A 13,144-nucleotide genomic window follows, 5' to 3' on the forward strand; every position below is an offset into this window, starting at 1 on the left:
TTGCTGCATTTAGAAGAGAGAGAGGGCAAACCTCTGTCTCAAACAATTTACCTTGTAACTGCAGCAAGGATGACTGTACAGTGTGAAGGTTGCACACACCTTCTCTGCCCAGTATTCCCAATACAGACACATACCCTTTTCCCCCAACATTACTGCATTTCTGCCTACCTTTACGTCCGCACTGATGTGAGGAGGTAGGTTTACAGAGCTGTGGTGGCTTTAACTACCATTAAAAGCAGCAATAACATAGAAAGATGTAGTGCAGACTTAAAACTCAGGCTGTAAACACCAGGAAGGAGTTTTGGATGCGCACAGTTTGTTGTCATTTCTTCCATACAACTGGCATCTGTGGCAGCTGGATTACAACTATACGCACCATGCCATCCTTATGGAGACTACGTTAGCTCTCCTTTTACCCCTTTCACACACTTCCAGAGACTCATAGACAAAATAAAGAGCAGACTAAAAAAGCTGCCGTCTCCTTTTACCAATAAAGGCCACAAAGAAAATCCTGAGAGCTTCTCTCACCTCTTTCTCCCTGTTGAGCAGCACCAGCTGGCTGTCTGTCAGGATGCAGTATTTCCTCTCCCATGTTGTCGTTTCAGTGTAGGGGGACTGGCCGCAGGACAGTCTGTGTGTAGGTGGTCCTTTTACATCTGTGAACAGAAAACCGCAGTGACAGAATCATTAGCATGTGTCATTAGCCACCTTCTTTGCTTTTGCTTTTCTGCAGCTAGATGTGAACCAAACCTGCAACCTGTATATTGCACTGCCTGTTTCAGCACACTGAAAGACAAAATGCTAATCCTGGGAGGCACCCATGTGAGCGCTATGCAAGATACACTATGAATACTTATTTATCTATAGCATGACTTACAGAAATGGCAATACTTGAGATGAATATAAATGTCAAAGACTGAAACATAATTAAAAGAAAAGATCAAGAGCTCTCACAAAAACATAGTATTTCCTCCATAACCTTCTCAAAACCATGGTTAAAGGGGGCAGGGTCCTGAATGTACTAAAAATTTTAAACTAGGTTATTTGAGAATAAGGACAGAGAGACACACAGGAAGGAAGATGGGGATCAAGGAAGGCAGGCTTGAAGAAGGGAGAAAAACATTCAAAGGGATAGGCATTTAATTGAGAAGGGCTTACTAGTATCTTCTGGTAGGGAAGCTATCTGATTAAATTGTGACAGATAGGAGTCTTCCAGCATTTTCAATTAGCTACAGCTGCTGTAGTGACAGAAATTCTGTCTCCCCTCTGTCCCCCTAAAAAAAATCCAAACCAAACCAAGCCAAATCCAACTTCTTTGGCTCCCAGCACTGATCTTCTAAAATTTTAAATGAATTTCCCGTAAGTCTCTCAGGCTTGAACTACATATTACATGTACCTCTTAGTACTAAGAAGCTTTCTGCAAAACTGGGAAAGGAAAGCACACAAACAAGTGCAGCAGGCAGACGGACTTCACTGCCAAGCAGCCAAGCCCAAAAGCTAAGATAGCTGTGGAGCTGCGAGGTACACTGTCAGTGCTACAGGAAGACTGGGTACAAAGAAGGCTGTCCTAGGAATTCAAGTATGCAGTCAACTTATAAAAATCTCTTTACAGGAGACAGAAATGTGATATGAATGATAGAAAAAGGATAGCGCCACTTATACAAACTTAGAAAATTTCAAGTTGTCTCTTTCTAAAGTTTTGAGATTAAAGTCTGGTTGCTTTGTAACATTGTTTCATTTTTATCTTGCACTCTAGTTTCATAAAACTACTTGCATTGCTCTAAAAATCAGCCATTTTCAATGTACACAGTGGAGATTCCTGAGACTACATGTAAGAGGTCTAAACCAGACACTGCAAGCCAAGGGACTTGCTGTACAGGAGTCCAAGACCACCTTCAACTATTTCAGGAGCCCCTTAGGCAAAATGAGTGTTCAAAACCAGTGTGATGTTAGCTTCCTCCTAGCAGACATAGTAACCCACTGCTTGCACAGAGCTGAGTACAGATGCTTCCTGCAGCTTCTACCCAGCTTCACCACTAGAGGCCAGCGAATCCTCAAACACCCGGCTCCTCCTCAGCCGCAAGGAAGAGCACGAGTTCAAACACAAGTATTAAACGTGGAGTAACGAACCTCTCCAACAGGCATCATCCCTTGCAGACCCTGTGAATGCCAACGTCCCCTAATTATTAAAAAGCTGCAACATGTCCATGTTCTTTTGCTGCATATAATAACAACTTTGCCTCTGCACTGAAAGGAATGTGTTCACCTTTAAAGTCTGAGAATTAAGTTGAAGGATGGCTTTCAGCAAGTACCCAGTTCAACCTCATGTTGCATTAGGATTTTTGTGATCATTCAGAAGAATGCTTGAAACAGGCTAGCTGATATCTTCAAGCAAGAAAAAGAGGAGGACTGCATGGCTTCTACTGCTCTGAATAATAGAGAAACGCACCTTTGCTCCCTTAATTTCAGGTGACTTAATAAGGGAGAAAGCTGAGATTCAGAATCAGGCTCCACACTGTCACCTCTCCTAATGAAGCTTGGTTTCCAGTAGTGACAAGTAACATTGTGTGTCTCAGAATTGCCCCAAACTCTATTTAGGCATAAGCATAATTAAGAGAAACCACCACAGTCTCTTTAAAGTATATTTGTGCAAACTCCTAGAGCACAATAGACTCTCCCACAAGTTATGTTTTTGTCCATCCTATAGACATTAACCTTCCAGGTAGATTTTTGGCACAAGTTCAACTCACATTTATCATGGTGTCAGACCAAAAACCTAACCAGATGAAAAATAAAGCCACTGGTGCTCCTGCTTAGACCTTGGTTTCCCAAACAGCAGCACATGAATCCTAGTCACGCCTCAGCAACATAAACCTATGAGCAATGGGGCTGACAGAGGGAAGATAAGCAAGAATGATGAAGCCACAGGCTCCTAGCATGAGTGTGCAACACAAATGTGAAGACCAGAGCTCTGGGGGTAGTCTCTTGGGTAATGAAAGCATATGATCAATCACCAAGGGGAAAAAAAGATGAAGGCATACTCCATCCTGCTCATGTGGGTGGGCTAGCAGTGAGACGCTGCCTCCAACTGCTATGCTAAGTGATAACCAAGTAAACACTGTTTTGAACTGCTGGTAGACTTTCTCCTAGCAAAAGAAAACCCTTCTGGACCATTAGCTCCAGCACAGAATCTACAATCACGACTCACCCAGCTCAAGAAGACTTTTGCATTATAATTTCTAACTACCAGCCTTGGCAGAATACCATCCCACTGATCTATGGGCTGCACAAAGGAATTAAAGAACAGAATGACTTCTTCCACTGCAATAACAACTCCAGGACTTAACTGAGTCATCAGGCACTGCGGGCCAGCCATGCCTCTGTTGCCAAGTGGGCTGGCTACAGCAGAACAGCTTTCCACAGCCTGCTGGCAGAGTTACCTGTCATCTCTGTCTGGAGCTGTCAATCGCCAGTAGAGAACACCACAGCATTAATATGTTTTGTTTGCATTGGTATCCTTTTGAACACATCAGGACACAATCCCACCACCCCTGCAGGCTGACCAAGCACTCTCTTTAACAAAGAGGAGCAGTTTCAAGTTGGTTTTCTGATGTATCAGATCACATAACTTCAGTCGTTTCCCTGAGGCTGATGTAGCAAGCTCATGGTGCAAACTAGACGTATGCTGAGTACACATTACAAGAACACTCGCCGCAACAAAAACCACAGCATAGCTTTGGTGTATTTGTCCCACCTATTTATATTATTTCTCATCTAGCCCTCCTGCGTGGTTGACCTCTTTGGAGCCTCTCACAACAGCTGTAACTTCAAAACTTACTCTGAAGTATGTTACCAGTTTAGGCTGAAGACTATTCAGGACTTTACACAGTATCACATATACACTCGGTCACTTCACAAGCCCTGTTCTGCTTCCCAGTACTCTTCATCTTCAGTTTTCATTTTACATTCTTGGCTCCAACTTTTCACGTGAATGTAATAAAACCCAGCAACATCTTCCACTAATGCCCAATAAAACTAATTTACCACCAATGTTTGATTTGCTATGGAAGTGAGTGGCAAAAAGTCCATGTGTAACTAAGATCACTTACACTACTGGGAAAGACTGAAAGCTGGGGCTGTCCTTTCTAATTTTGGGGCTGCTATCTATCAGCTTACATAGGAAGGCTTGTGCTTTGGAGGGTAGCTCACTGATGAACGCAATGCAACTCAGACAGGAGTTGGAGATCAGGGAGATGCATCTGAAAGCTCTGAGTTTGCAGATGCTACGTGTGGGACGGGATCATGCAGCCACACACCTAAATATGCAAGTTCTGGTGACAGAAAGATTTCTTTCTCTGGTCTGATGCAATCCTTTCCGTTCTGCATCATTACAATGAAGCATTCAAGCAAGCAGATCAGTTAGTCTACACACAGGATTAAAGGTCATGCCTTATGTGCCTTCAAATGCTAATATCGGTTAAGTAACAGCTTGGAAAAAATCCTCTTCTCAGTACATCCTCCCCTGCTGAACTGAGAAGAGCATCACTGCCTGCCTGCCACATTTGACATAGCTGAAAACTGGAAGCGGCGTTGTTTTTCCTCAGGGTTCTGAAATGCCATTAAGCATATTATAAATATCCACAAAGCTCCTTTTCTCTCAGCCAAATGACAACTTGTGCCTTATTATTCTTTAAGTACAGAGCTTATTTTAAAAAAGGGGGAAAAAAAAGGGACCATTTCTGTCATAACTACATAACAACCACAACCAAAGTGCTGATGGATGTAAGGTGAGGGAAGAAGGAGAAAAGCAGACAGTGCCAAGTTGGTCCCACAGAAAGGGTAAGACATTTTATGAAAGCTGATGGCAGTTTAGCAGTATCTAGGGAGTAGCACTAGTGCTATCAGATGGGAACATTTCTGTATCTTTCATTGCAAGTATGCAACAACTCTTCTTTGAAAATTCCAAATGCATTCGCAAGTGGAGAATACTTTCCAAAAAGGAAGCAATGAGGAGATCAGAAAATTATTTCCAAGAGATGATGGGCATTCCAATGTCCTTTAGTCCCCAACAGCTCTTCTACAACCCAAAGAGCAGCATCGTCTCTTCAGAGCTAGTGAAAAAGACAGAATTAGCAGAAATCAGGCCAACAAAACTACGTTAAAGGTAAATTCATGCCTTCAGTCCTTTTGCCAAAAGGTGTAATCTACCTACCATCAATAAAAACAGAAATAAACCTTCACCCCAGTGATGACAAGAGCACTGCTGGCATGTTTCAGAACTCCTTTTTTTGAACCACGTTCTTCCCATGGCGAAATCAAGGACTTACTGAAGTACTTGCCAAATTTTCATCAACGTTATTAGGGTCTGTATTCAGTTCCCAGGATTTCCAAAAAGAAGCTGCCAAGCAGCTGAGTAACTAATGTAGAAGCCAAGTTTGTAGGCAGGGAAGATTTTTTTTTCCTCTGAAGAGAGATTAGTAGGAGCCCTAACACCTTTTGACAACAGATCTGGTCTGCTTGCCCAATGTCAATGTTTCCATGGTGTTTCATGTACTTACCACAGACACAGAGCTCAGAGAACTTTAGGTAAGTGCTGTCATCTGAGAGCTTTTCAGTACCCCAACCTATGAAGCTGTGCACAAGTATGCAGTCCAGTTTGAACAATCATCAATTTGAACCTCTATCAAGCAATTGAACAGTAACTGAAACAAGCCTTACTAGTGGCACGAAGCTTCAAAGACAAATAGTAATTAAAAGTCCTTCAGTAAACTTACACCATCTCTAAAATCTGATGAAGCTCATGATTTAAGGAAAAGATGAGTAGAAATGGTATACCTTTCTAGTAAGAAACAGCACATCTTAACACATTTCTTTCCCTTAAACTTGCATCTTGCAATAAGGCAGGATTTCCCCAAAAGAAGTCACAAATGTGAGTAAAAATAAACAGCACTAGCACAGTTACACAAAATATAGCTGTGTGTATATGCAACTAGTTCAGACAGCTGTATGACAATCAGATGAAGATCTGCAAGATATGGACTTAAAAGAAGACAATTCAAGTGCTGCTGCCCTGAGAGCAGACACAGGCATTAGAGCAACCCTGGCTCAACTAAAAGAGGGCCAATCTCCCAATATTTACACAGAGCAGATGTCAACAGAGGTTAGTTCCTGAGGGTCTGCAAGGAAAAGCACAATCAAGACAACTTCCACTTTTCCTCATGCTGGTATATATAGCTTTTGTTTACATTTCTTATTTCTCAAACCAACTCCCAGCCATACGCAAGTTTCTGATCCAAGCAGAACTGCAGACAGACACTATCAGAAACAACTGATCAAAGAAAACCTACCACGATGAACAAATTCACTTGGAAGAGGGAGGGAACACTCATCTGCCAAGTTTATATGGACAAGTACCACAATCTCTCAATAAAGAACATACAACACTCATGACATTGTATAATATAAGGAAAATTCAGCACATACCATTTATGTGGTAATGCAGAGATTCTCAGCTAGAGAGAAAACATGATGCTCTTAGGGTTGCTTCATTCTTATCTAAATCACAACATACTTAGAGACATGACCAGTACACGTTCCAGAAATAAAACCATTAATCCTGCCATTTTATTTCAACATGGGCAATGACTGTAGGTGTTCTAGGAAGCTTCTTGTAGCTACTGTGACATACACCACTGCTGACTTGCCCCTCTAAATCACTGTGTGGCATGGCTCCATTCTGTAGGAGGTACCTACGTTTTCATGGTCAGCAACAAGTCTCTGTGGTGGAGTAGCTGCTATTTTGAGTTTAGAAAGCATGAGCAGATCCTTTGGGATGACAGGAACGCTATTTATGTAGGATGTTATTACAGAGGTAAGTATTAGTGAATTCTTTCTGTTATATTTAATAGCTGCACTCAAACTTCATTACACGTGCAACAACTAGCCCTCAATTCAGCTGAATCCAGTTGCTCTCCTCTAGCAGCTGTGTGCAGTGATAACCAAATGCTTGTATGGAAACCTAATATTGTGGGTCGGAGGTAAAGAAAGCTTAGTCAAACCATCAGATTTCAGAGATCTCAAAAACTCTTATGGCAACTGGTTGCAGCCAGAACTCTACCTGGAAAATCCATTCTTCACAAAGCCATAAAAAGATTTAAGTAGGTGAAAATGGTACTTTAGAAGCTGGCAGAAGCTGTGACCAGTGCCATGACTTTCTCAGATTCCAGTGCATTTGGCACTGCAACACAAATTCTTCACAAGACCTTTAAATTTAATTCTTCACAAGACCTATCCACTACTCTTTATCGAATGGCAGTGATCAGACATAGTCTAAAAAATGGTTTTCCATTATCCTAGTGGAGAATCTTATATGCCACAGACAGATTCACATAAAAACTGTTCAATTGAGTGCAGCTTTCATTCTCTGCACCCTCACAGAAATATCACTATGGCAATTTTTCGGCTTATCATGTGTGCTTCCACTTTCCTACCATCAGTATGCCAAGTGTGGGTGAATGAATCCCTTAAAATTCAGAGATGAGAAGTCTGAAGGTATCTGCTCATCACTGCTTATGGGTAAGGTTTTGAGATTTTTTTCCCCTCCTGTGAATGAGGACTGTGTCTCTTCTGAAAACAGTAAAAGGCACAGCTTTTTTCCACCAGCTGCTGCAAAGCTTTGATGAGATCTGTGATGGGGTGGGAAAAGGGTTGCCTTTCTGCTTTGAATTTGTCAGGTGCAGCAGTCTCACCTCAACACGATTAACCTTTATAGTTCAAAGAGCAGGCATCAGTATTTTGCCTACTACCAGAGATACCAGCCAGACTCTTGAGCTTCCTACAGTTTTTGTGCATAAAAAAAGAGTAAGGAACAATTTTTATTTGGGAAGGGCTGAGCCATCAGATGAATGAATATCTAATAGCTGTATTCTTTACAACCCCCAGGAGACAAAATACAGAATGTTACTGTTCTACAGGCTTGGCATCTCCCAGAAGGATGAGCTCTTGTTGCCTCTCCTCTCCGTCACTGACATCATTCCCACCCCTTCATTCCTTTCCTAGGAGAGATTTGACTTGTTTGCACAAGAGACAGCCATCAGCGAGCAAGGTACAGCAGGCTCACTCCCCCAGCTGAGCTCCCAGACAGCTCTGCCAATTTAACTTGGTCCTGAGTCAGTACATCTGCCTTATTACTTGCAACGTCGCCACTTCACCTATCAAAAGCTCAGTAGTTTTCACACCAACACTGAGACTACAGAATAAATCAGCCAAAATTTCCCTTTTCATTTCCCCATAACGCATGTAATTCAAAAATCAAACCTTTCCCAAGACCTGTACTAACACATTTACTACCCTCAGACCCTAACATTTGCTAACGTAGCTCAGTGTTCCCTGGTACCCAAGTGCTCTGCAGAAGCTAAAGATCACAAATTCAGTTAGGCCATAACCATGCAAGCAGTTTCACCAAGATTTTCTTTTCAAAAGGGAAAATCATGGAGCAGTTCCAAAAAAGAAACCACAAGTCTTAAAATCTTACGAGTAGTTTAGCGAGCAGATGCTGAGTGTGCCAACAGTCTCATGCTTTCTTGCAAAGTCCTAAAAAATGAGAGCTAAGGAGCTAACAGCATAAGCAAAAATTAGACATAAAGCTAAAATTGGCCTGGCAGGGTAATTCTGACTGGAAACCAGAAAGTTGCACCAGCTCACTGTCACCATGATGCTTCTTTGAGCAAAAGGTGTGGGAGCTTTTAATAGCAGTTTAAAACTGCCAATTAGCTTGAATGCTGCTGAGCTCCTCTAAGCTTCTTATGTAGTGCATAACTGATTGCTAAACTTACAAAGGGTAATTGATCCTCGCTTTCCTCAGCTGCTTCTCCCTGTTCTCATGGTCTGCACCCAACCAGGTTCTGTGAGAGACAGCGTGAAAGATGTGTCTATCGGGAGACATCAGCACCTTCTTGAATGGATCGATGCCAGGAACCTCAAATCATGCAATCATCTGCACACTTGGTAGCTCAACAAGTGGAACCAGAAAACACAACCCAGCCAAGGTGGGGACAGTACAAAACATGCAGGTGTGCTTCATGCTCATCCCAGCCTCCCGCGCGCCTGCAAACAAGCAGGTCATTGTGCAGCCTTGTAAATCCCATGACATCACCAGAACAAAAGCTGCTATCTGCGTAAAAAACCAATCTGGTTCCCAGGATACCTAAGATTTCAAATAGCCCGCAGTTGCTCAAAGCTGTCATTGTGATCTTTCCTACAATACTAAGCAGGTTTTCCTTTCTTCTTATTCAGTTCTCATTCCCTGCCCAGGACCACTCATCTTTGCTCCTGAATATTAAGTACATTTTTCTCTCACAGTTAAATTCCCTCTTGGCCTACAAAAACACTTTGGAATCTCAAAACAAAAATGGTTATTACAAACCTGTAGAGAGGATTATAAAAGATTACATGCCCCTATTAAAAAGCTGCCAACTTGTGAGAAGATTCTCAAGTGATACTTCTCCCCAAAGCAAGGATTGATTTTCATTTGAGGTTTAGGAAGTGGAAAATGGAGAATAGCAAAAAAGTTAATTATTCATGGGAGAAAAAATTTTCAGTTTTTTCTCTTAATTTATGCATGGACCTTTTCTTACCCAGCTTTATATCCTTCCCTCTGTCTTTTTCTCTGTAGTGCTTGCCTCACCAACCCCTAATCTCTATTGTACAACCCCTTCAGCATCAAGCATCCAGACTGGGCTGCTCCCTCATAATGCCTTATTTTGTGCAGCAGTGCAGGAAGAAGCTGAGAGGAAAAGTGTACTGAGCTTAAAAAGAACATTGGCCCAAGGCAGCTGTGAAAAAAACCAACCCAACAGACCAACAAACCTAAACAAATTAAAAGCAAATGCTGCTTGATTCCTGCATTTTTGGGATGCACAAAAAAGTGTACAGTGGACTTGCAGTCAAAGGTAAAGAGCACTGTACCACAAGCAGTGCCTGGAGCTTGACAAAAGCACCACTACCAAAGGTTAGCAGACAGTTTTACTCAGCACCCTTGGAAACAAGGCATCGACCAACAGATACTCATCTGTCACAGACTGGTCTGAAGAGCGCAAGAGCCTTTTGATTTCTTTTGCCAGCTAGAGAGTTATGAGAGAAGTATAGGTAAAGGTAGAAAAGCATTTCTGCTGAGAGAAGAATGAGCCACAGGTGCGACAAATTCAAGAATAACAACTGAAGCAAGCACACACTCCCTTTCAGGCTTCCATGCGCAGTTTGAATTACACCACGCAGCCTGCTTCTTTTAGAAGCCTTCAACTTTAGCTTTCCTTCAAGAAAACAGGTACATTCATTGTCACTGACGCGAACAATCTCAGCCCATAAATTCAGTTTCTCCTGGCAATGGCAGGACTGCTGAATTCCCCTTTCCTTAAACCTGCCTCTACAGAAACACAGCCTCTGTGGTCTCAAAAAATAGCCCTCCCCATGTGTGGTGATTTTCATGTCAAGAGAGAGGAACAAAGGAAAGAAACGAAAACATTAAATAAACCAAAACAAAACCAAACCAACAAACCCACAACATCACAAAACTCTCACACAATGCTCTCCCATACCTTAGACTTTTTAAGTGCTCAGTCACCCTCCCACCACTGTTACTGCTGTACTCTTTTAGCTATTTTCAGCCTGAATGTTTCTTGAAGCCTGAGTGTATACACGAGTGATTAGATGCTACTTTTAGGCTTGGATTTTTTTTGCCTCAACAGACTTCTGGGAATAGAGAATATAGCAGTTGGGACCACCACTGATGTCTCACACAATTTTATTTCCCTTGTTGAAGGGAGAGTTCACAGGACATTAAAATCTACTATAATGATGTGCATTTTTTTTTTTTTTTGCATATTATCCAGGTCATTCAGGTATACAGGCTAAACTTAACTTTCTTATTTTAACCACTTAAAACAAATGACTTAGTAAAGGACCACCTCAAGGGATTCAAATATAATGTAAAAGAAGCCCTCCAGTACTCCCCATGCTATTTAAAAAGACTCACTGTGCTTCCTTCTGGCATCTTCAGAATGTTTTCAGAAGAACCTGGAACCAGCTATTACACACCAATTTGTTGATTTGACCTACTTAGAAACAAAACCCCGTACAAAAGCAGTAAAATGCTCCTCATTCCATTTTTCTCTCTGACATCTGAAAAGTCTTCATGCATCTCAGTAATGCGATGCTAATATAAAAAGGACTGGACTTTTTCCGTCCTTTAAAGATGGTTCAGACACAGAACTTTAGAGGAAGCAGACTGCAGTGGGGATTCTGTACTACATTTAGATTTATGCAGAGAGATGTCTTATTGCAAATAGCCTAAATCCCACGTTTAATTAGTGCATCAAGGCAACGACCTGTTATACCTCTTTTATCAGCTCTACCCTTTAACCTTTAGTTAAAAGTTATGAGGTTAGTTCCCCTTTATAATTTAACCCAGCTATTATACTTGTTTTTACGGAGGGGAAAACTGGCTTTGGGAGAAAAATCCACTTTGATTAAACATAAAGAGGTCACCACTAACTTGGTCAAAGCAGGACACTAAGTTGCTGGCTCAGATCAAGGCTGAGGAGGAGCACCCTGACTCATAGCCCTTTGTTCTACTTACTAACACATAATGTTAATATTTGCAAATCAAAGCATAATTTTGTTTCAAAATTTCAGAATATAACAGGTGATTTCTTTCTTCCTGTCTACTTTACATGAAGTTGAGGGAAACTAACTGTGAAAGAGGCAACATGGGAAGAAGTAACAGCGCCAGGGCAGAGAAACTTCAATGTAACCCTGTGTCAGGGGAAATAACACTGTTGCAGGCCAGCTCAGTTGGACATCTCAGCCATGCTGAGATCAAGGCTCCCAAGATACCACCAAAACAGGTGAAACAGGTTTACTGTGCTTTTGGCAAACCCAAATAAGCATGATTAATGTATCCTTTGATGATGGACTAACTAATTAAAAGGATCCGTAGCTAGGGTGCAGTATTTCAGGTATTCTTCAACTGGGTTTTCCCTCTACTTAATGCTTCCTTTTCTCCGCAGTAGGCTAGGCTATGAAGAATAAAGGCAACCCCACATCCTCACCCAAAACACCCTCCACCCTAGAGCCCATGCCTACTTGATTTTAACTCCTTACTCCTGCTACATTCCCCAAAACCTGCAAAGTACAAATCTTGAGAGGACCTAACTTTTCATTATTTTCTAAGCTGCTTTTCAGCTGATTTACCTGATACTTAGTGGTAATGCCACAAATCCCCTAAGCACAAGCATGCACTTGTTCCCAAATGTTTTCCCTACCATACGTTTTGCAAACTGACATCATGAAGCTCCCACAGCAAATCCAACCTCCCTTTTATCAGAAGGGTAAAGCCACAGGTGGCCCTCTCCAAAATCCTAGAAAGAGAACGAATGAAGCCACGAATAACCAGAGAAAATGTCTTTCCTACAGCAATGATAAACAGAAATGTACAGGTCACAACCTTGCAGAAACAGGCCCGATAACATCTAATTAGCAGTCTGGCTGTGCAACTGTATTTTGTAACAGTAAATCCAACCAGACTGTGAGGAAAGGGAAAGGGGAATCTTTATATAACAATTTTCATCCAGTTTGAAGGGACTTGCTTTATGTTACTGTTCTATTTTGTGGAGTTCCCCTCAGTAGGAATAATCCACTCACACAATGGATTTTATGAGTTGTTACTGAAATTCATTTCACTTCTATGGAGAAAAAATTTACAAGGGCAGCAAAGATTTTTATTAATTAATTAATTTTTAATTTAAAATACTAAGAGTTCTGTTTTCTGCCAGAAGATGGGTGGAGAAGGTAAGGAAAGTTCATGTACCACCCAAGGGACTATTAACTAGAACCAACTTGGACAATACATTTGAGAAGCATTTCCTTCCAGCTACTGTAGATAGCTGTCCTTAACATGCCTTTACTTAAGCAGCCAATTTTCCACCGAGTACAATGAGATTTCAAAACACACACGAAATCAGAGTATAAACAGAAACAAACATCCACTTAGTGATATAACAAAAGAAAATATGGGGCAAAAACTTAAGCTTCTCTATTTTCTGTGTGTTAAAAACAGAAAGTGTGTTTTATAAGTGCTAGTATTACC

At 41.5% G+C, this 13,144-nt stretch overlaps 1 protein-coding gene across 8 annotated transcripts in view; it reads right to left on the reverse strand.

Annotated features, from left to right (window-relative positions):
* The window catches only part of RASAL2 (RAS protein activator like 2), a 183,485-nt gene that overhangs the window by 96,431 nt on the left and 73,910 nt on the right, over nucleotides 1-13,144 (reverse strand). For all 8 annotated transcript variants that reach the window (XM_061345621.1, XM_061345619.1, XM_061345622.1 and 5 more), the window contains exon 2: nucleotides 529-656. In XM_061345621.1, coding sequence (XP_061201605.1) covers nucleotides 529-656 — 128 coding nt within the window. The remainder of the gene's footprint in view (nucleotides 1-528; nucleotides 657-13,144) is intronic.

Source organism: Neopsephotus bourkii, unplaced genomic scaffold (genome assembly GCF_033783945.1).
Source record: "Neopsephotus bourkii isolate Nb327-2 ecotype Australia unplaced genomic scaffold, CSIRO-AGI_Nbou_v1 NB_234, whole genome shotgun sequence".
NCBI classification, from domain to species: domain Eukaryota; kingdom Metazoa; phylum Chordata; class Aves; order Psittaciformes; family Psittacidae; genus Neopsephotus; species Neopsephotus bourkii.